General features: G+C 32.4%; 1 protein-coding gene across 5 annotated transcripts in view; it reads left to right on the forward strand.

The window, feature by feature from the left end:
- The first annotated feature begins 2024 nt into the window (after nucleotides 1-2024).
- Nucleotides 2025-23012, forward strand: part of LOC127733041 (tumor necrosis factor alpha-induced protein 8-like protein 1) — a 29405-nt gene continuing 8417 nt past the window's right edge. Inside the window, exons 1-2 of one of the 5 annotated variants that reach the window (XM_052242315.1) lie at nucleotides 2025-2078; nucleotides 22537-22616. In XM_052242315.1, the coding sequence (XP_052098275.1) occupies nucleotide 22616 (1 nt within the window). In that variant the 5' untranslated portion in view covers nucleotides 2025-2078; nucleotides 22537-22615. Of the gene's footprint in view, nucleotides 2079-11230; nucleotides 11436-20864; nucleotides 20930-22536; nucleotides 22617-23012 lie in introns of those variants that run through there. The other 4 variants (XM_052242317.1, XM_052242314.1, XM_052242316.1 and 1 more) reach the window with 4 other exon arrangements.

A 23012-nucleotide genomic window follows, 5' to 3' on the forward strand; every position in this document is an offset into this window, starting at 1 on the left:
AGATGTTTATCTAAGGTTTTCATAGGTATTGATTTTATTTATAAGTTGCAGGAACATATACAACGGAATAGCATCTTTTTCCATAAGTGGGGCGAGTTGGCATTACTAAATTCATCGTGGTTTATCTATTTGTCATGAGTGGGGCGAGTTGGCAGACCTTATTTCAGCGGGATTTTAACCCTTTTCATGAGTGGGGCATGTTATCCAACCTATTTTCAATGGGATTTTACCCTTTTCATAAGTGGGGCGAGTTGGTAAACAAGAGTGGGGCGATTTTTTTGGAAGTGGGGCGAGTTGGTGAAAAAGTGGGGCGATTAGGTGTGGGGCGATTTGCCAGTGGGGCGATTTGTCATGGATTCATGACGCTTCAAAGGGGATACCGGTACCTCGAAGAATCCATGACAAATCGCCCCACTGGCAAATCGCCCCACACCTAATCGCCCCACTTTTTCACCAACTCGCCCCACTTCCAAAAAAATCGCCCCACTCTTGTTTACCAACTCGCCCCACTTATGAAAAGGGTAAAATCCCATTGAAAATAGGTTGGATAACATGCCCCACTCATGAAAAGGGTTAAAATCCCGCTGAAATAAGGTCTGCCAACTCGCCCCACTCATGACAAATAGATAAACCACGATGAATTTAGTAATGCCAACTCGCCCCACTTATGGAAAAAGATGCTATTCCGTTGTATATGTTCCTGCAACTTATAAATAAAATCAATACCTATGAAAACCTTAGATAAACATCTTTTGTAATTCTTTTCTTTTTGTTTTGTTTTTCTTTTCTTTTTGTTTAAATAAAGCAGTAAGAAGTGAGTACCAGTATTTCGGTGACGTGAATGTCAACTCGCCCCACTTGTGAAAAATAGAAAAATCCTGATGAATTGAGTTATCCCAACTCGCCCCACTTATGAAAAATAGGAAAATCCTAATATTGAGTCATGCCAACTCTTTACACTTATGAAAAAGGAAGTAATACCGTTGAATTTATGTCTGCCAACGTACCCAACTGATAAATAAAAGTATGAATAGAACTAATGGCTACCAACTAGCCCCACTTATGAATAAAATGATTAAACTGTAAGGAGTGTAGGCCTTCCAATTCTGCCCACTTATGAAAACGTTAGAAATGCATCTTTTTTTTTTTTGGTTCTTTTCTTTTGGTTGAAATAAAACAGAATACATAATTATGCATAACAATAACATTTAAAACAAACATACATTAAATCAGTTATGACAAGCACTGGCATGATAACATAAAAAGAAGTACTAGATGAAATGTCAGCACTAGAAACAAGAACATGAATACATTGTCATTAGAAAGTTCAGTAGCTGTCTGCTTCCACGACTAGACCGTTGACACGACCACACGCTTATTGTAAATGAAAGAATGGGCATTCTCTTTGATATTTACTTGAAAGTTACATTAAATTTTGCCTTTCACTGATTGCTCGTTAGTGTTTAATTATTCTTAATTCAAAGACAAAAGTAACCAATCCGGTAAGTGCTATGATAACAAACTGCTGTTAATTGAAATCCTTCAATTGTTATGATATATCGCATTATGATACAATTAACAGGTTTCTTTTCAATTGTTATGCAAATAACTATAAGCTTACAAGAATAAAGTTATTCTGCAATAATACGAAAATTATATTTAGAATTATAATTTCAGAAAGTGAAACATCATTTAATTTCAATAATAATAATTAAATAAATTTTCGTTTTTTTGTATTCTGTGTAGATTAGTTTTCATTTAAGTGGGGCGAGTTGGCAGACATGAAAATTATATATTCATCTAGATATTACCGTTTTTCATTAAGTGGGGCGAGTTGGCAGGAGTAATATTAACGGGATTTAACCCTTTTCAAAAGTGGGGCGATTTTTTAAAAAGTGGGGCGATTTTTTTAAAAGTGGGGCGAGTTGGTGAAAAAGTGGGGCGATTAGGTGTGGGGCGATTTGCCAGTGGGGCGATTTGTCCTGCTTCCGCCTCATGCTATCCACTTCCGCTAAACGCTGTAACTTCCGGTAACTGACGTCACTAGGCAAGACATTCACAGGTTTTAAAACTACTTTGTAAGTTTGTACAAATACAAAATAAGTAAAAGAGATGAAGGCCATGAATGAAAATTGCAATATGAATTTACAAACGACTTGTTTGTCAAAAAGAAATGGCATGTCAATCAGAATATTGAACACGGAAGCTTGTTGAAGTTAGAAATGTAAGAAGATAATACATGTACACATGCATCCCTATTTTCTTTTCAAGAGCAACTGTTGAATAGTTTTACGGACATTTTTTTTTCAGTACAGTTAAGTAGGCTACTGTGACGCAATGGGCATATTTTATATCAAATGAAATATTTGGCATAGAACTTTTATTTTGGTAAAAGTGAAGTGAAAAACAACTGTCAGTCATGTCAGTGCTGTTTTTACTGGAAGAAATTTTGGTACCCTGAATACCTGAAAGTACCCAAGAAACTATTAATAACCCTGAAGCCCTTTAATTTTATCCCAAAAGCAATTTTGTATATTTTCTTATACATGTTATATTGATAATAAATACTGTGAATTCAGAAATTTTTTGCATGTATCCATTAATGGGATTATTGCGATGATTGCATAATTGACAAAAATGTACAATGAATAACTGTGATATCAGAAAATGCTGCACACAAATAATGCTATCATCAAGAATGGAAATTTTTATTTTTAAGAATTCTATCCTAGTGCAGTTTTTGGAAACAACAACAACAACAATACTTTATCTTTAAGAGTGTTACACAGTTAGCTATATAACAAATCTTCCCTGAGGCCCTCATCATAGAAAATGCATAAACTAAAATGGAAACATATACATGGCATACATTAGTATAAAAGTCAAGTATGATGATATAATGTTCAATACAACTGCATAAAATGTTATGAAAAAATAAACATGATAAAATAATTAATATTCAATATTTTTTCAACTGGTTGATTTCAGTAAATGGTCTGTTATTTTGTATTTGAAAGAAATAAAAATAAACATTTGTAATATTTCGTAACGATATTGACAAAATGGTCCAGAATACTTAAAAGATTTTTTGAACAATTCTATTTTGGTTTAGGGAGTATGAGGTTTCCTTGAACAGCATTTCTCAAGGAGTATGGATTTCTGTCTGAAACATAATGAAACTGGCTAGTAAGATATGATGGGGCATAATTTTTGATGCACTTAAATGTCATCACAAACTTGTGATATTTTATTCTCTTTTCAACTGTCATCCAGTTTAAGTGTTTGAATAAGGGCTCAGAAGGAGGGAAAGGGTCTGTTTCTAGTATTACACTAGCGGCTCTCTTTTGTAATTTTAATATCCTATTAAAACCCTCACTGCTACAACTACTACACACTATAGAACAATAATCAATAAGTGGTAAGATATAACCATTATAGAATAATTTTCTGCAGTCTAGATTTAGAAATTTCTTAATCTTTAAAAGTAGATATAGCCTAAAAAAATTTGAGCAGATCAAATCAATTTGGTTAGTTAATGTGAGGGAAGGGTCAATTTTAATGCCTAAGAGACTTTCGCATGTGGAAGATTGTATCACTTGATTGTTAATAGTTAAAAAACTTTCACTGTAATGTGGAATTGCTTTTTGCTTTGTTCCAATAATCATATATTTTTAAAATTTTTTTATTGATGAACATATTGAAAAATTTCTGAGTTTACAGTTCTATAATTTTTAGATATACTGTGAAAGTACTTTATTCCTGGATATCAATTTTGTGGTTTGAGCAAAATATATATGTTCGTGGTTTCTTAAATTCGTGGATTTCAATTTCCTGAAAAAATCTAGTGAAAATTTTGAAGCCATCAGAAACGAAGATTCTTGAAAATCATCATATGTTTGTTTTATAATCATGATGATAATGATTTGTAGACGTTACACAATAAGGTGCTCATTTTCACTTCTTCGTCTTTCATTAGAATCATTACTGACAACATTCATGAATTTTTTAGTAAAATAATTGCTTTCGGAAATAAAATGATTCATCTATGCTTACAAAATGTGTCTCGATTTGAGGAAATTGTAAAGTAAACATTTTAATTGTTGTACAGTGTAATCAGAAGTGATGACACCAATTAACCCAAGATCAAATGATGAACAGATTAACCTTCATCAAAGGTGTTAATTGGGCCATAAATATGTCACTTAAAAGAAAACAGTTACATAAAATGCTACAAATGTACTTTGAATTGTAGAATTAATTCTTATGAAATAAAAAAGCAAATCCCTATACTATATGATTTTTTTTTTTGTATGAAAATTATGAGGAGTAAATGAACACTTCATCATCACATATCATCACTGAAAGTCTTGAGTTTCATTGAACAAAACTAATTTTTCATGAGAACTAAAAAGTTTTAAAAGTCGTACAGTATAAGTTTTTAGCGATTAAATGGATAAAATCCTGTCTTGAGTTGTATATAATATATAGTTCAAAGTATGTTTGCTGATATTCAATGTATTTTCTAGATTATATTCCTGTATCCACGTAGTCAAACCTACATGGGGATCTTTCCATGTCTTGATTTGGACAACAGTTGTTATATTATATCCTTGATAGGATAAAGCCATCCATGAAAACCACGAAAATTGGTACCCCACGAATATAAGTACTTTCACAGTACAGGTATATATGTCACTTTTAATCAACAAAAGTACATTTCAACTTCAGAAATACGATTTTTGTATCTTGTATGCAAGTCATGCAAGTTCCTTGTATAACAATATGGTGGACTTTTATTTTGAATAGAGTTCTGTACATTTTGCAAATCTAGGCCCACCAAATTGTTATAGAAGTAACTTGAATACAACATGTACAAGTAACAAAAGTTGTACATTTGTATTCCTGAAGTTGAAATGTACTTTAATTGTGCTTAATGAATAAGCTCCCTTGTTTTTTAAGAAAAGTCAACTTTCGTTTATAGCAAAGAAATGTGAAAGTCCATACTGTAAAGCTATAACTTCCTCAAATTCTCGTGACATTTTAGTCAGTTTAGTACCATTTTATGATAATGTTTATATACTATGGCTGGTTCTCAACCAAAATAAATGTTACAGAGAGGTATCCTCTTGTCTTTTTTAAAAGAAAATAGATCCCTAAAAACTACAATGAGCCCCTGTTTTTTGCCAGTAATAAATGATATGTCCTTAAAAAGAAAATCACAGGGTTTTCGAACTCAAAATTTAGATATAACCTAAAGGTTGCAAGTCAAGCTGATAGGCAGATGGCTCCAGCTTGTTCCATAACTTGAAAACATTTTAACCAACCCAGTTTACAGTTATTTTAACAGCCTCTTGTTCATGATTAAAACATTGCAATTAATAAAAGTCTAAACTTTAATAGGTACATGTTATAAAATATCTTGAAAATAATAGTTGAACCTGTAAGAAAAAAAATGAATGGTTTCTTGTTATCATGATTACAGTGGGATCTTTTTCATGCAAATGCATTATATAAGATTACATGTAAGTCATATCCCAGGTTTTTGTATTGAACGTCATTCATATCATTATACATTCCATCTCCAATCTATTAAGCTCCTTACTGGTGATAAAAAATTTATGATTTCATCAATCAACACTGAAATAAGTGAATATTTCATGTATTTAGATTGACTTAAAGCAATAAAAGTATGAATTATTATTAATGAAATAAAAAACGAATAATGGAGTTAGTTTGATTAAGAAGGTAGACAGAAAGTAGTGTATGAAAGTTTGACATACAATGTAGAGGCATCACTTTTTGGGAGAAGCACGAAATTTACAATACTATACAAATTCCAGATTAAGCTTCATACAGCCAATAACTTTAGGTAGTAGATACTAGACCACTTCATAAACTTACTGTTATGAAGATATGCTTATGATTAATTAGAAAAAAATAATCAGTGGAAATTACAAATATTGGGACAATAACTATGATTGGATTTGCTGCTATATAAGATATATCAATGGGAGAATATATAAGCCCTGTGGGTAAAAAAAAAAAAAAAAAAATTATTTGTTTATTGACCGGATTCAGTTTCTCTATTTATTTTTTATTTTGTTCATCTGCTTCTGACACGGGGAGGATTGCTGTTATTGCCTATCGCAATCAACAGTATATCCTAGAGCACCGTCCCTTGGTGTCTCCTGCAGATGAACAAATTTCCATCTTTATAGATAGTAATTTAAGGTTGTTCAAACTTTATTATTAATACTTTTTTTTTTATTTTTACACTGCTGGACATAAGGAAGGAAGGAAAAAAAGAATACTCAAGAGTACTTTTAATGTATTTTTGTTATTAATGCTATTTTCATTGTCTATTATAATATCTGTCACGTTATATACTGTACAATGTCTCATGTTTGTTGCTTATACTATCATAATTGTTAATTGTAAATGCCCCCTGTGGGACCATGATTGGAATAATAAATATTTGATTTGATTTGATTTGATTTGATTATAATATGATATATGTTTAATGTCACCAAGAAGTTTAATATGGTTAATGTTAAATGATTCCTTTAAATAATTAAGAAGAGATGTCTTTCATCAATTTGACCTCATTCATTTTATATAGGATGCAGGGTAATGAATCTAGGATATCAAATAATGTGTATTGACAGCACAGTGTAAATGCATGCATGTCTAATAATGTGTAATGGCAGCATGGTGTAAATGCATACATGTCTGTAGATAATCATGATAATGTTGACATTTTAACTCATATATATTACATACACATATGTTACTATAAACTTGACATGAAAAAAAAGTTGAGGGCTAATTCCATTTGTATAATTTTATTACATTTCCACCAAGGGCTACTTGTACATGTATAAGCAAAACTCATTGATTTCAACAGTGATTAACTCTTTTTGTTGAGCCTGCAACGTTTATGTGGCAAAAGCAAGACAGAGCAATCTCGATGTTTTCATCATTTGCATGGTCTTCGTCTGCGTCAACATTTAGGTTCAGTCTGAGCGTAAAGTTTTTTAAACATCAATTACTTTGTCAAACTGTTATGGCAGTTAACAGACTAATTGTTAGTTGAAATTTTGAATTTCCTATGTTATATGCCAGGCAGGGTTCTCACTAAGGCGAGTCCATGAGTCCTGGACTCATGAAAATTTGTCTGCACTCGTCATTTTCAAAACTGTAAGATTGTACATCAAGATATCCAATGAGCACACATAATAAAATTGAGAATGGAAACAGGGAATGTATCAAAGAAACAAAAACCAGACCAAAGAGCAAAAAACAGCCCAAGACCACCAAAGGATCTTCAACACAGCGAGAAAATCGCGCACCTGGAGGCGGGCTTCAGCTGGCCCCCGAATAAAAATGTGTACTAGTTCAGCAAAATGGATGTCACACCATTTTGTGTACCATTTTGTGATAACATCATTTTGTAGCAAAATTAAAAAAATTATTTAAATTTGATGTCATTTCCTTACTCTATTAGTTATTGATACTGAAATAATTATTATATATAGCAATATAATTTCTTCTTCCCACTGTTGGACTTGTTCATATGGCCAATATTTACAAGTCCCTGGACTTGCCTTCAAAAATCCATAGTGAGAACCCTGCTAGTCTTGAAAATTTGCAGTAGCAAATGCTTGCTAGTTTTAACTTTAATGCATTTTAATACAAATTTGATCAAATAGAAAAAATATTATTGTTACAGAATTCTCAAAACTTATGAATCTTTGTAAAAAATAATCAAGTATAGATTATACAAGAGGAGACAATCCCATGTTTAATTTCACATCCAATTCCTTATTGATATATATATATATGCAATTCCATGCACATGTATAATTGGATGTTGATGGATCATTTTAATCAAGGAAACCTATTAATGAGAATTTATGTTGGTGTGTCTAGAAATTGCAATTAATAATTTTTTAATAATTTATGAATGCACCATTGTGTGAGAGAGAGAAAATCTATAGATTTAGTGATTTCTGAACAAACGTTTTGAATCTTTGACTCATTCAGATGAAATTCAATGATCCAAGCACCTTGCTTATACATCTGTATGCAGGTAAACTATAGTATAGTATAGTATAGAAAATCATAAAAACATGTTCAAATTACCTGTGTAACAGATGCTCAAGGATATAAGATAGGAAATGTTTAGATGCATTTTATGTCAATTTTATTATGAGGCAGTAATGTACCATTAAATCAAAGCTGAAGGAAAAATTGAAACTTCAAATTATTTGAACATGGTTTCAACCAAGTTAATATATGAGAATTCTAAAATCTTTCCTGTGGTTAAATGTCCCAGATTTTCATATGTCCATTATTTTTAACAAAAAATTATGGCAACATTTCTGTATTAGATAAGTTTTGCATTAAAACAATTACTTTAATCATTATTATTCAACCAAGCTGTATATAGGTGTCAAAGCCCATCAGACATTCTATGCAAAACAGTAAAAGGTTCTTACAGAACATAAAAAGTCCCAGACCTTTGGACTTCCAGATTTCTGAACTCTTGCAATAACATATATTTCATCAATTTTGATATAGACTGCAGCATGATATTTCTTGAAAATTGAATCTTCTAGGTATGCTGATTGATTATTTTTGTGTAATGTGGATTTTGCTTCTATTTTTATTAGGGCCCCGACGAATGGCGGGTCGCCCTATAGTGATCAGTCTGTCCGTCCGTAACAAATTGTGTCCGCTCTATATCTAGAGAACCGTTATAATTTCATACTTTATACTTGACATGTATATTAACCAACACCAGAGGGTGTGTCATAATGTATGTACAACTTCCTAGGTCAAAGTTCAAGGTCAAAAACTTTGGTTTCAGTTGACAACCCCATGTCCTATGGTAAAGATTGTGTCCGCTCTATATCTTGAGAACCGTTATGATTTCAAAGTTCATACTTGACATGTATATTAACCAACACCAGAGAGTGTGTGTGATAATGTATGTACAACTTCCTAGGTCAAAGGTCAAGGTCAAAAACTTTGGTTTCAGTTGACAACCCCATGTCCTATGGTAAAGATTGTGTCCGCTCTATATCTTGAGAACCGTTATGATTTCAAAGTTTATACTTGACATGTATATTAATCAACACCAGAGGGAATGTCATAATGTATATACAACTTCCTAGGTCAAAGATCAAGGTCAAAAACTTTGGTTTCAGTTGACAACCCCTTGTCCTATGGTAAAGATACAAATTTTTTACCACACATTATTCACAGCGGGCCCACATAGATGGTTCCCATCTCAATGATATCTAGTTTTTGTCAAATTTTGATTTTAAGACTTGAAGTAAGGCAATCATTTTCAGTGTTTCATGCAAGTCAATATAAAAAGCACCATTCTGACAAGCTGAACTTTTATTGTTCATTGTGATATATATATCACTGCATGTATTACCATCATTTGACATTGACTTTCCATTGGCATAAACTATTATGGGTATAAAAAGTCCTGTCCTCTGAAACCACTGAATGGATTTGAACCAATTGCAAGCATTGAGTGAATTTTGTTTTTTCATACACTATTCATCAATTGACTATTTTATCTAAATCATCCACAATGCATTGGATGGCATTGAAACTGCAACCTGTGCACTGAATTGTAAGCAGACGATACTTACTACCAGTCAGTGCATGTCTGTCTAGCAGGTTTCATCTGACCTTGATATTATTCATGGTTCATTGGTCAGGTAAGTTCTGTTTCTCAGATACTATAAACAACCTCTGACCTTGATATTATTCATGGTTCATTGGTCTAACCCTAACCCTAACCAGTCATTAAGTTCTGTTTCTCAGATTCTATAAACAATCGGTCAACTGTAAATGGTGTATTAAATGATTGTATAGTGTAGGTGTCTGTTTGGCAGGGTTCATCTGACCATGACCTAATTTTCATGGGTCATTTATAATGACAAATTATGTGATAGCTGCATAGTAAAACTTCCATCTTAAAAACTTTCAAAATGATCAACAAAGCAAATGAGAGACATTTTAGCATATGTAAATTAGCAAATTATTTCTCGAACTAGTGTTATAAATGCTTTTCTCTAAATTAGATTGTTATTGTCCTGTTGACATTCATTTGTTGAAGTACATGTACTGAAATAGTTTAGGAATTTAGCTACATGTAGGTGTTATTGTTGCAGAATTTGTGACATACCAAGCAGATGTATACTTCTTAGATGGTATATTGAACATCAAATGGCTCTGTCAGCCACTATTATTTTGTCTTTGTTAGCCAAGGGTTATGATCCTGCCCCCTCCTTGAAGATTGTAACCATTGGCTAGTGAAGATGCTGTTATCTTTATATCAAATAGCTTTATATTTTAAACTGTCTAAAGGATCAGTCAAATTATTTTGACATTTAGGCCTAAAAAAAAAAAAATAGGGTAGGAAGGTATGAAAATAATTTAATTTTTTTATTACTTTTTGACTGGTTTGTATATAAAACAGGGGAAAAAGCCTGACTAATAGGTCTTGTTTAAAAAATTAAAAAAAAATCTTTATGGTAGATGCAAAAAATTAGGGTAGGTAGGGTTAGCCTTAACACAAGCATTCATTTACAAGCCGTAGGAAATTAAGTTACTAAATAGAATTATTTCTAAAATCAATTTTTCAAAGAAAAAAATAACCTGATGAAGATCTTTTCCAAACTTAATTGAGAAATTTTTTTTCTGTTTTTCTTACTACATTTCTAACGGACCCATATATTTTCAAAAAAATGTAAAATCTTTCTAATTTTTTTTCTATTAGCTCTAAATTAATTAAAGCAATATAAAAGATTATTTTGTATAAGTTTCCTTGCCTACCATTTTTTTTGTATAACCCAAATTGCCTACTTTTAAGTTTTTATCTGAACTTTTGTTAATGAATGGTGACAAATTTTAAGTATATCCCTTATTTACTCTTGAGGTAAAAAAATGAATTTAACAAAAAATAAAAGAATTCAACCCCTATCAACCCTAATTTCTTAAGGAGGAAACCCTTAACACACCATACACCTTTTTATTGGCTAAACTTGCTTAAACAAATTTCAATTTAAAAAAAAAAATTAGTACAAACATGCAAATGTAAGATAAGTGCTGTGTTTCTTCAGTTGTTAAGTATATTAAAAACTATACAAATGATCAAGAAATATATTTTAGTTTATTATAAGTAGAAACAGACAAGACTATCGGTGTCACAGTTAATTCCTCATGTAAAGACCTGGTGTATGTCTGTAGTATTATATACATAGAATGCTCATTAAGATGTTCACATGTTCAAAGAGGAAAATCTACTTAAAAGCATTTTGTTATATTTAAGCTAATCAGTTTCACATGGATAATAAGAAGGAAATATACGGTGGATTTAAATTGTAATAAGGATAAGCGTAAAAGTAAAACAGGTTTGTTTACTATTATATATTTTCTTTTATACTTAATTTTTTTGCAAATTTATAGAAAGATTTTACCGGGATTTAAATTATGCATATTGACTAGAAATGAAACTTAGGTAAGTTGATACATTTGATATCAGATGAAATGAAATGAAAATTATTATGAAATTATACATAGTAAGATAGAAATAACTTGCAGGTTAAATAAATGTTTATGTGTTTTGAAAAATAACTGAATGATGAAAACCTGTATTTTAGTCCTTCCAACTCATAAGCTTTTGGCATTGATGTTTACCTTTTTGAAGTCTGCCCATCCATAAATAAGGTTCTTGCACATTTTTTGATTAAGTTTTGCAAAGATATGAATTGATAAAATTATGAATTGAATATTTTACTGACTGCTTTTTACCAGTTGGGTCTCGAAAATAAAATTGATCAATAATTCATATTTCTTCTAGTTTTTGTAAGCAAAGATACAGTTATTACAATGCAAAAAGTTAAGCGAGCTTTTTTTTAATAATCAAATAAAGAAATCTCAAAAATCTAGCTTGCAACAAAGTTTAAAATATTCAAATTCTTCCTTGACTGCTTCCTTGTCTGTTTTATCTTTAATATTTTGTTTCTGATTTTAATCACTACCAAGAAGATTATATTATAAAAAAAATGTTTTGTCAAGTATGTTCTGTTTTAAGCAAACTAGGATATGTACAAGGTAAATTAGATCAAAATCACTCTTCCTGGTGATGAGTGAATCACTGTGTTAAACAGGGTGACCACTGCAGATGATTGATAGACATGGTGATAACGCTCATTTATAACCCTGTCATATTTTACTTATGGATTCTACATAGGGAGATTTCAGAGTGAATCACTCAAAATCACCACCATTCAGTGTGCAAATTCACTTCCAAGAGTGATTTTTAACTGAATCTCCTTCAATGCACTTTATCAAAATGGAATAAACTGCCCCTGTGATCTTGGGGGAGGTTGAGGGTTTGATCCCTGGCCAGGTCAAACTAAAGACTTGAAAGTTGGTATTTGCTTCTTCTCTGCTAAGCATGTGGCATTTAAGGGTAATAGCAAAGACTGGTAATCTCTGAGTGAGACTAATGTGTCCCATGTAGTTTGACATGTCTTCCTGCGAACTGTTTACCTTGTAAACCTGCACTTTGAAAATCTGGCTCAATGTGTCAGTCTAGTACAAAACAAGGTTTACATTGGTATCAAATTAACATGTTCTCACCCTGAATATGCATTGAACTTGCCACTGCACTTTATCATCCATCATCATCATCTTCAATATATGTGGTACATTAAACGACAAGTGATAAGTTGAGAAAATTTCTATTCATGAATCATGTCTTTCTTTGCTTTTTAGCTCACCTGGGCGAAAGGGTCATGTTAGCTTTTTTCTCATCACTTGGCGTCCATCATTGTCGTCGTTAACTTTTACAAAAATCTTCTTCTCTGAAACTATATCAAAACTTGACCATAATCATCATAAGGGTATCTAGTTTAAAAAATGTGTCCAATGACCCGCCTGCCAACCAAGATGGCTGACATGGCTTAAAATAGAACGTAGGGGTAAAATGCAAGTTTTGTCTATTATCTTGAAAACCACTATAAATAGACAAAATCTGACAAGGTCAAAAATGTTTGGAATGATTAGATTTACCTATTGTCCATTACTTCCAAACTGTCAGACGACTTACAGGAGTTATTGCCCTGAAATGAAAATTTTACAAACTTTTAAAATGTTTGCCTTATATTTGAAAAACTTTAATTGATAGATAGAAACTTAAATAAGTCAACATGGTTTAAGTCGTCTGATGAACCTTATTGGAGTTGTTCTCTTTTTAAATAACGATTGTTATCATTTTTTAGCTCACCTGGCCCAAAGGGCCAAGTGAGCTTTTTCTCATCACTTGGAGTCCGTCGTCGTCGTCGTCAGCATCATCGTCGTTAGCTTTTTACAAAAATCTTCTCCTCTGAAACCACTGGGCCAAATTTAACCAAACTTGGCCACAATCATCATTAGGGTATCTTGTTTAAAAAATGTGTCCGATGACCCCGCCAACCAACCAAGATGGCAGCCATGGCTAAAAATAGAACATAGGGGTAAAATGTAGATTTTGGCTTATATCTCTGAAACCAAAGCATTTAGAGTAAATCTGACACAGGGTAAAACTGATTATCAGGTCAAGATCTGTCTGCCCTGAAATTTTCAGACAAATCTGACAATCTGTTGTTGGGTTGCTGCCCCTGAATTGGTAATTTTAAGGAAATTTTGCAGTTTTTGGTTATTATCTTGAATATCATTATAGATAGAGATAAACTGTAAACAGCAATAATGTTCAGCAAAGTAAGATCTACAAATAAGTCATCATGACCAAAATTGTCAGTCGACCCCTTTATAGTACGGTGGCTTCGTGAAAAATTGTGCACATCCTGCTACAAGCATGGAACTGGGCACAAAGCTTAATCTAGTATTACTCTTTGATTTCAGATAAGGAGGCATCTGAAAAAATACACCACTTCCGGTAAAATTCAATATGGCGGACATTATATTTAAATCAGCCCAATATCGAAGGCTGAATTATGTGAAAAGGTGTTATAATCATGGTACTATCATTATATTTGGCACAAACCTTTGTTATGTGCTACTTTTGGATATAATATATAGATTATATGACTTTAAAAGTCATACTTCCGGTTAAATACAACATGGCGGAGATTGTACTATAACAAGCGTATTTTTTAGGGAGGGTTATTGAAATGTGTTTTAACGTATTGCTACTATCATTATATTGTGCAGGAACTTTTCTTTGATGCTTCTCATGGATACAATATATAGGACATATGTCTTTAAAACCCCTAATTCCGGTTATATCCAATATGGCGGACATAGAAATATCAACTTTTAATTTTAATATTCAACTTTTTTTCAAAATGTAAAAAAAGTGTTTTTGTGCCGATAACTAAACTTTTGGCTTGAAGTTATCTTCAAACTACTAATTCACTATTATGTTTAAAATGTTTTAATACAAAGTTAACACTTCCGGTAAAAAAACGATATGGCGTAAATTTCAGAGATGAGTCCTGAATCTGTATCCTCGATGTAGAGTTTTGAAGAGATTGATTAAACATAATAAGGTCACTAAAAGTACTAAAACATCTTTAGACTTACTTATTTATGGCCGCAAATACATGTTTATTTTCAATCACCACCACAAGCACATAAAGCAGTGCAAGAGAGACCTGATTTTTCACATTTACAAAGACCGTGGCATCCTTTCTTACATCCATAATGTACAAGCTCCTGACAAGATGAAGAGGCCTCACAAAGAGTTGTTCAAAAGGGTTCCCATGGATCATATTTGTCCCTTCACCATTCATAAGCGTCTGGACTAGTTAGCATAGGAACCAATTCCAAGTTTATTACTCATTCACACCTGCCATGGTATATTGCACGTTTTACATGCTGGAAAAGTCTAGACCGAGTCGTGGGAATAGCCTCAATTAGTCTTTCCTCTTCCAAAAACAGATGCTTTCTTGCTTCGTTAACCCCATCTGATAAGTTTGTTCGATCTTACAGTAAAACCACATATCGTTCTATCAATGAAATTATCAAATCCATATCTGGTGATGTTGGCTGTTCAATCATCATTCTAAATGCTAAAGTCACATCTTCAAACACCATCCATGTCACCAACGCAGTCTTTTTTCCTTTTCCAGCAAACGTGTAATCGCTCAATGCCTATTGCATTTGAAATGGATAGATATATATCTAAACCTTTTCCCACTCCCAAACGCAAGCCAAAGTTCGTTTGCCCCTATGTCATGGAATATCGAAACAGCAATGACAGTAACATCAGTATCGACTGTTCGAATCATGACTCATTTAAGTCCGTGTTTCACTGCACCAGACACATGCAACATGAGTCTAGTGTCAGCCTCTTCATGTGAACATGGTGCTAAACTTGAAACATCATTATGTGGTGGATAACACAGAACATCCTGAGCATTTGTTGCTACAACTACCTTTTCCTCAAAATTTTATTGAGCAAGCTGCTGTGAATGAAAACTAAAAAGTTCTTTATTATTGTCGTCATCTCTCAGAAAATTTTGCTAATTTTGAGGAATTTGTTTTAACCCTGGACTCGTCTGTGTATTCCCTTTCCCTAGCTCTTGCTTCTTGTAGCAGCCGTCAAGCTATTGTCTATGTACGCATCCGAGACTACATCCACTGTTGTTACAGTTTCAAGGTGTTTCCTAACGAGTATGCTGATTTGGTATCATGTCCTTACCTTAAGAAACTCCTTGAAACTGTAACAAGTGTGGATGAAGTCTTGGATGCGTATGGTAGTTGTAGCAACAAATGCCTAGGATGTTCTATCTTATCCACCACATGATGATGTTTCAAGTTTAGCACCATGTTCACATTAAGAGGCTGACACTAAAATCATGGTGCATGTGTCTGATGCAGTGAAACACAGACTTAAACGAAACATGATTCGAACAGTCGTTACTGATGATGCTATCATTACTGTTTCGCTATTCCGTGACATAGGGGTAGACAAACTATGGCTTGTGTTTGGGAGGGCAAATAAATTTGGATAAATATCTATCCATGACCTTTCAAATGCACTAGGCAATAAGTGATCACACATAGTAACTGTGATCCATGTTTTTACCGGTTGTGATACGGTTCTCTGTTTGCTTGAAAAGGAAAAAGACTGCGTGGGAGAAATTGATGGCATTTAAAGATGTGACTTTAACATTAAGAATGATGATTGATCAGTCTAAATCACCATGGTTTTACTGTAAGATCGCACAAACTTATCAGATGGGGTTAACAAAGCAAGAAAAAAACCATTTGCGCAAAAGGACAGGCTAATTGAGGCTATTATCAACTTGGTCTACTAGTCTTTTCCAGCATGTAAAACGTGCAATATACTAAGGCGGGTGTTTAGGGGGACGAGCTTGGAATTGGCTCTTATGCTACCAAGTCCAGGCGCTAATGGACGGCGAAGGGACAATGAGGATCCATGGGAACCCTTTCCAAAAAAACTCTTTGTGATGCCTCATCATCTTGTAAGGAGCTTGTATATTGTGGATGTAAGAAAGGATGTCGCGGTCGTTTTAAATGTGGAAAATCGGGTCTCCCGTGCACTGCTTTGTGTGCTTGTGGTAGTGATTGTGAATAAACATGTATTTGTGGCCAATTAGTATTAATTTTAAAAACGTTTTAGTACTTTAGTGACTTCATTTTGTTTTAATCAATCTATCCAAAACTCTACATCGAGGATATGGATTGAGGATTCATCTTTGAAATTTACGCCATATTGTTTTTTACCGGAAGTGTTAACTTTGTATTACAACATTTAAAACATAAAAGTGAATTAGTGGTTTTGAGGATAACTCAAAGCCAAAAGTTTAATGACCAGCACAAAAAACATTTTTTTTTTACATTTTGAAAAAAGTTGAATATTAAAATAAAAAATTGAAACTACTGAGACAAATTTAACCATACTTGGCCATAATCACACTGACAGGTGGCAAAAATGTTCATCAGATTTAGATTTATCTGCCCTGAAATTTTCAGACGAATCAGACAACCCGTTGTTGGGTTGCTGCCCCTGAGTTAGTAATTTTACAGAAATTTTAGTTTTTATACGACCGCAAAAATTGAAAATTTTTTGGTCGAATATTGGTATGACGTTGGCGTCGTTGTCGTCCGAAGACACATTGGATTTTGCACTCTAACTTTAGTTTAAGTGAATGGATCTCCATGAAATTTTACCATAAGGTTCAATACCACGAAAGGAAGGTTGGGATTGATTTTGGGGGTTATAGTACCAACAGTTAAGGAATTAGGGGCCAAAAATAAGCATTTTTGTAACTTCCAGACAATAACTTGTGTGTAAGTGTATGGATCTCTCTGACATTGTACCACAAGGTTCCATATCACAAAGGGAAGGCTGTAATTGATTTTGGGGGTAATTGCCTCAAAATTTTAGGAATTAGGGGCCAAAAAAAAGGGGCAAAAAACAAGCATTTTTCTAGTTTCATGACAATAACTTGTGTGTAAGTGTTTGGATATTTTCTGAAATTGTACTACAAGGTTCCATATCACAAAGGAATTGAGTTTGGGGGTAATTCCCCGAAACGTTTAGGAATTGGGGGGCCAAAAAGAGGCCAAAAATAAGCATTTTTCTAGTTTCCAGACAATAACTTGTGTTCAAGTGTATGGATCTCTCTGAAATTGTACTGCAAGGTACCATACCACAAAGGAAAGGCTGGGATTGAGTTTGGGGGTGATGAATCATAAGGGGGTTCAAAAAATTTGGGGGGGGGGGATTTTTTTTTTCTTCTTTTTTTCCTTTTTTTTTCTTTTAAAATTTTCCATTTTAAGTTGGTTATTTCTGATTATTTATATTTAAAAGCAAATAATAATGATATGGTAGGAGATACACACCAAACAGGATGTGTAAATTATTATATAATAAGTATTGTACAATAGCAAGAAATTTTCAATTGCACAGTATTGCACAATAGCAAGAAATCTTCAATTGCACAGTATTGCGCAATAGCAAGAAATCTTCAATTGCACAGTATTGCGCAATAGCAAGAAATATCCAATAGCACAATATTGCGCAATAGCAAGAAATTGTCAATTGTACAGTATTGCGCAATAACAAGAAATATTCAATTGCACAGTATTGTGCAAAAGAAGATACTTCCTATAAATTGCTTATTTCTTGATCAATTTCAATGGGGTTTTATTCTTGAATTCTTGGGGTTCTTTAATATGCTGAATCTAACCGTGTATTAAGTTTTTGGATTTTGGGCCCCATTTTTAAATTGGTCCACATTGAGGTCCAAAGGACCAAAATTAAACTTTGTTTGATTTCATCAAAAATTGAATTATTGGGGTTCTTTGATATGCCGAATCTAACCGTGTATTTAGATTCTTAATTTTTGGTTCCGTTTTCAAATTGGTCTACATAAACGTCCAAAGGGTCCAAAATTAAACTTAGTTTGATTTTAACAAAAATTGAATTTTTAGGGTTCTTTGATATGCTGAATCTAAACATGTATTTAGATTTTTGATTATGGGCCCAGTTTTCAAGTTGGTCCAAATCGGGGTCCAAAATTAAACTTTGTTTGATTTCAACAAAAATTGAATATATGGGGTTCTTTGATATGCTGAATCTAACCATGTATTTAGATTTTTGATTTTTGGGCCCCGTTATCAACTTTGTCCACATTGAGATCAAAAGGGTCCAAAATTAAACTTTGTTTGATTTCATCAAAAATTGAATTCTTGGGGTTCTTTGATATGCTGAATCTAACCATGTATTTAGATTTTGGATATTGGACCATAATAGGTGAATGTCCAATTTAAAATTTTTAAGTTCTTAGACCACATTCATTCTGTGTCAGAAACCTATGCTGTGTCAAATATTTAATCACAATCCAAATTCAGAGCTGTATCAAGCTTGAATGTTGTGTCCATACTTGCCCCAACTGTTCAGGGTTCGACCTCTGCGGTCGTATCAAGCTGCGCCCTGTGGAGCATTTTATTATTTGTTATTATCTTAGATATCATTATAATGTCTAATATCTAATACTATTAATTATGATTTTAACCTTATTTTACATGATTTCCAAAGCATCAGTAAATACAGGTGAGCAACACAGGCTCTTGAGAGCCTTTAGTTTTGTGTTGTTTCCTACAGTCTAAAAAACTATATTAGATAGATAGAAACTTAAATAAGTCAAAATGATCAGCAAGACTACCCTTGCAGAAAATAATCCTGCAGTATTTTTATTCTCAGGATATCCTTGAAATTATACAAGACATAACTCAGATCACCAAGGAAGAAATTTTTGTCATGAATTCTATTCTAGTCCACAATGGGTTGGAGAGTATCCATTGTTGAAGATGCACATAGACCTAGGTGAGCGACACAGGCTCCTTAGATACTCTAGTTTTTAATTGAAAGTAGGAAATGTGTTACTGCATGATACAATAAGCAGAAATCAGTCCAAAATTTCACATGACCTTCAAAACTGGAAATACAAGTTTGTGTATGAATCAGATGACTATTAACTAAAGTACTTATGAATTTAAGTATGTTTTTCGTCAAGTGGGTAATTTTCAACCATATCAAGGATGAGAATATGCATATATGAATATAAGTTCTTTTTGTCCTAAACTGACACGATTATCCATATTTTGAACATGCTAGCTCTCTAGGTAACAGTCTACTGCAAGATACCATTTCAGGTCATATTCTGACTGGGCAAACCTGTCTCTTGCTCTTACTCCTAAAAGGCATGATAAGGCAAAAAGTACAGCAAAGTATACCATTTTTGTCTTGCCTGCACACAAGTCTAGATCAATGACCCATTTTAAAGCTTTTTAACATTGAGGTTGATTTTTACTTCTAAATATAACCTAAAAATGATCTGTTTTTATATATTTAAATAATATATCTATTCACCAAATTTACAAAAGGCTTATGTGCGTGTTTGAGTTACATTTTGTTGCTTTAGATAGTTGAAGTTACAGTGTTATAGAATTAGTTTTGAACATGCTGAATAGTGCATAGTCCTCGTCGATGTAACTTGTAAGGGCAAGCTTCTACCCAAATTAATTGTTATCTTGAAATAGGTTTATAAAAAGTCCTGTTATGCTTGTCCCATGGTATATTTGGTGGAAATTATGCATCTGATGTTTTTTCTTTAAATGGTTTTCTCAAAATGCACTGGCACACAGTTTTAAAGCCCTTTGATCCTTTCAGAATTTAAATGTTGATGGCCAGTGAATATTGAAAGAAAGGGAAAAGATGTTTAAGACTCGATCTTGACATCAAATTTATCCCTACACAGTTTTCTTTATTTGAATCATAGCAAGCCGTATTTAACCTATAGATATAGTAGCAATGTAATGGAACAAAAGTCTTAATTATTTGGTTCGATTGTAAAGATTGTCACCTCAAGGCAAATGTAGAACATGTCAAATATATACATGTGTATTTTACTGCTTGAATTCCTGTGATTAAATTAACACACATGTATAATGAAGCATGTCTCTGACTGACTGTGTATGAGACATTTATTGTATATATGTAAATGTCAATGGTTTGAAACTTCCTGACCAACAAATCTCACTCAAGTAAGTGTTCAGTGAATGGATGGGGTACCAGAAAGGGGGGACTTTTCTCAAGATGTTCTAATTTGGATAAAATTTTCGGTTATCAAAAACATTCAAATCAGTGATTTTCTTATTTCTCAGTTTCATATTTATTAAATTAGTAAAGTTTTTCGAGGTAGTAAAATGTGTACGAAAAACTAAAATAATTATTTCCTTATCAATCTCAAGAGAAATTTCAATTTCCCCATGTGTATAAATTGGTCCTTGTAATTACACACAGGAGTATTTGACCTTTGATTCAGTAGTTAGAAGTTTAAATGATGGATTTAAACTAACCAAGGTATATTTTGTATCTGATAACCTCCATGCATATTTAATATTGAAGACTTGAAAGATTGTATGTAAAGATAAATCTCAAGGTGTTATTTTGTGGTATTGTAAGAATTTGTCAGCAGATGGATTGATGGCTGATTTATTTCCTGTCAATAGTTTTAAAGTGTAATGTATTTCTATGTAGGTAATCATTTTTAAGATTATAAAATGTGGTAATAATATTCATAATTGAATTTTTAGTAAACTGTATAGTTATAGAAAATATTTTAAAATTAACTGCTTGAAGGAAACAATATAAAAGTGTTCAAAGTTATACCTCGAATTCAAATGATAAGTTTGTATAAATAATTATAGATATGTATTTTTTTTTTAATTTGCATAGTCTATAATGAATTTAAAAGCGTCCTCTCCTCAGAGAGTCTGGAATTTTTCAGCTATCCCCTTATTCATCGAATTGTCAGTTAATTTTGCTTTTTACATTTAAGTTTGTAAATGTTACGGAAATTTCTGTATTGTTTATCCAAATCTTGTCATATTATTGACCATGAAACATAGATTAAGATTTTGATATATTTGCAGTGTACACATTCATTTCTCAGTTGCTATGCCTTTTTATTATCTAACATTTTTTTAGGTTTTTGGAAGTACAGCTTAACCAAATCTTTTAAAACTGTTACACAATGTAGTTGACTATTAAACATAAGTTTCAGATAGCTTTTAACTGGGTTTTTTCCAGGAGTCTCTATCTCAACTTTATATCCTGAATATGAATGAAATATTTGCCACTGGATATAAAATGCTTACAATTAACCATAGATCACATAATGCCAGTGTTTTGGGAACAGGTTAACTAAGACATTTAAAGATGAGGGGCTCTTTTCACAAAAAATCTTACGATAAATATTCATAGTAAGTTATACTGAAATGTTCATGACTTATAAGTATCATTTCTCTGAAGATTTTTTTGTGAAATTGGTCAAAGAGTTCCATATTGCACCCCCACCACACTAAAGGAACAAAATAACATTTTACAATTTATTCTGTGGTGGTGTGGAACTCTTTTCCAGAAAAAAATAAATGCTTCAGTTCTTAGAGGCTCTTTTTATCTTTTTGAAGCAGCTTCCTCAGCTATAATTATTTTGAAAATGTGAAAGTTACTAATTTTCCTTTTCATGAATATATTAGTATATTTTAGTTGTCATGTGGTTGTAAAGTAAAGTTCTAAAGGGCCTTCCATTTTTTTTTTTTTTTTTAAATTGAAGTTTTGTTTTGTAAAGGACAACAAGTTGCAAATACCTTGAGTTTTTCCGCAGTACACAATTTTCTTATATAAAAATATCAGGAAATTGATAGTTAAATTTTCATTAAGTGTGTAAAGATGATATGTTGTCACATATTTATCATACAATAATCTAATATCGTGCTTCAATACCTAACCTACATTTTTGTACATACAGCCACCAGCATAATATGGACAAACAATTGATTTATCCTGTGATGTGTATTCAGACTGTCATTAAGTGCTAATTGTTGTAATTATGGATAGTTTTCATTTTTTTAGCTAGCTAGAAGTGTTTTTCTGTTTGATAATTAAGCATTTTTTTTTTATTTTAGCAGAAAGCAAGTGAAATTTATATAGAGTTATGAAACAGTGAACTTATTTGCAGCTGTTGGTAGAGAAATTCTGCAAAAAAGTAAGTACAGACTGGTTACAATCAATCGAATGGGAATTAGTTCCCCAAATTAGTTATTTTCCCTAAACTGTGGATATTTGTATACATGGTATATAAACAGTCAAAGAAATAGATGAATGTGTTTACTTGAAATGTCACAAATATGTAGAAAATGGAATCATTTTTTTTTCTAATTTAACTTATTCATCCCTTTGGAAACTTTATTTAAATTTTCGTGAAAATATGCCTTTTCAAGTACATGTATAAAGAAATTATTAAAAGTCATGTTTCAAATGCCTGAAAAATTGCTTCAGGTTTTTATTTGAACTGTACTGAATAACGGTTCACCTTGAATAACATCACCCTACATGCTAGTCTATAACGACTTTTGAAAAAAACAGTTCTTTGATTGTAGTT

This window comes from Mytilus californianus, unplaced genomic scaffold, assembly GCF_021869535.1.
Source record: "Mytilus californianus isolate M0D057914Y unplaced genomic scaffold, xbMytCali1.0.p SCAF_3, whole genome shotgun sequence".
Taxonomy (NCBI): domain Eukaryota; kingdom Metazoa; phylum Mollusca; class Bivalvia; order Mytilida; family Mytilidae; genus Mytilus; species Mytilus californianus.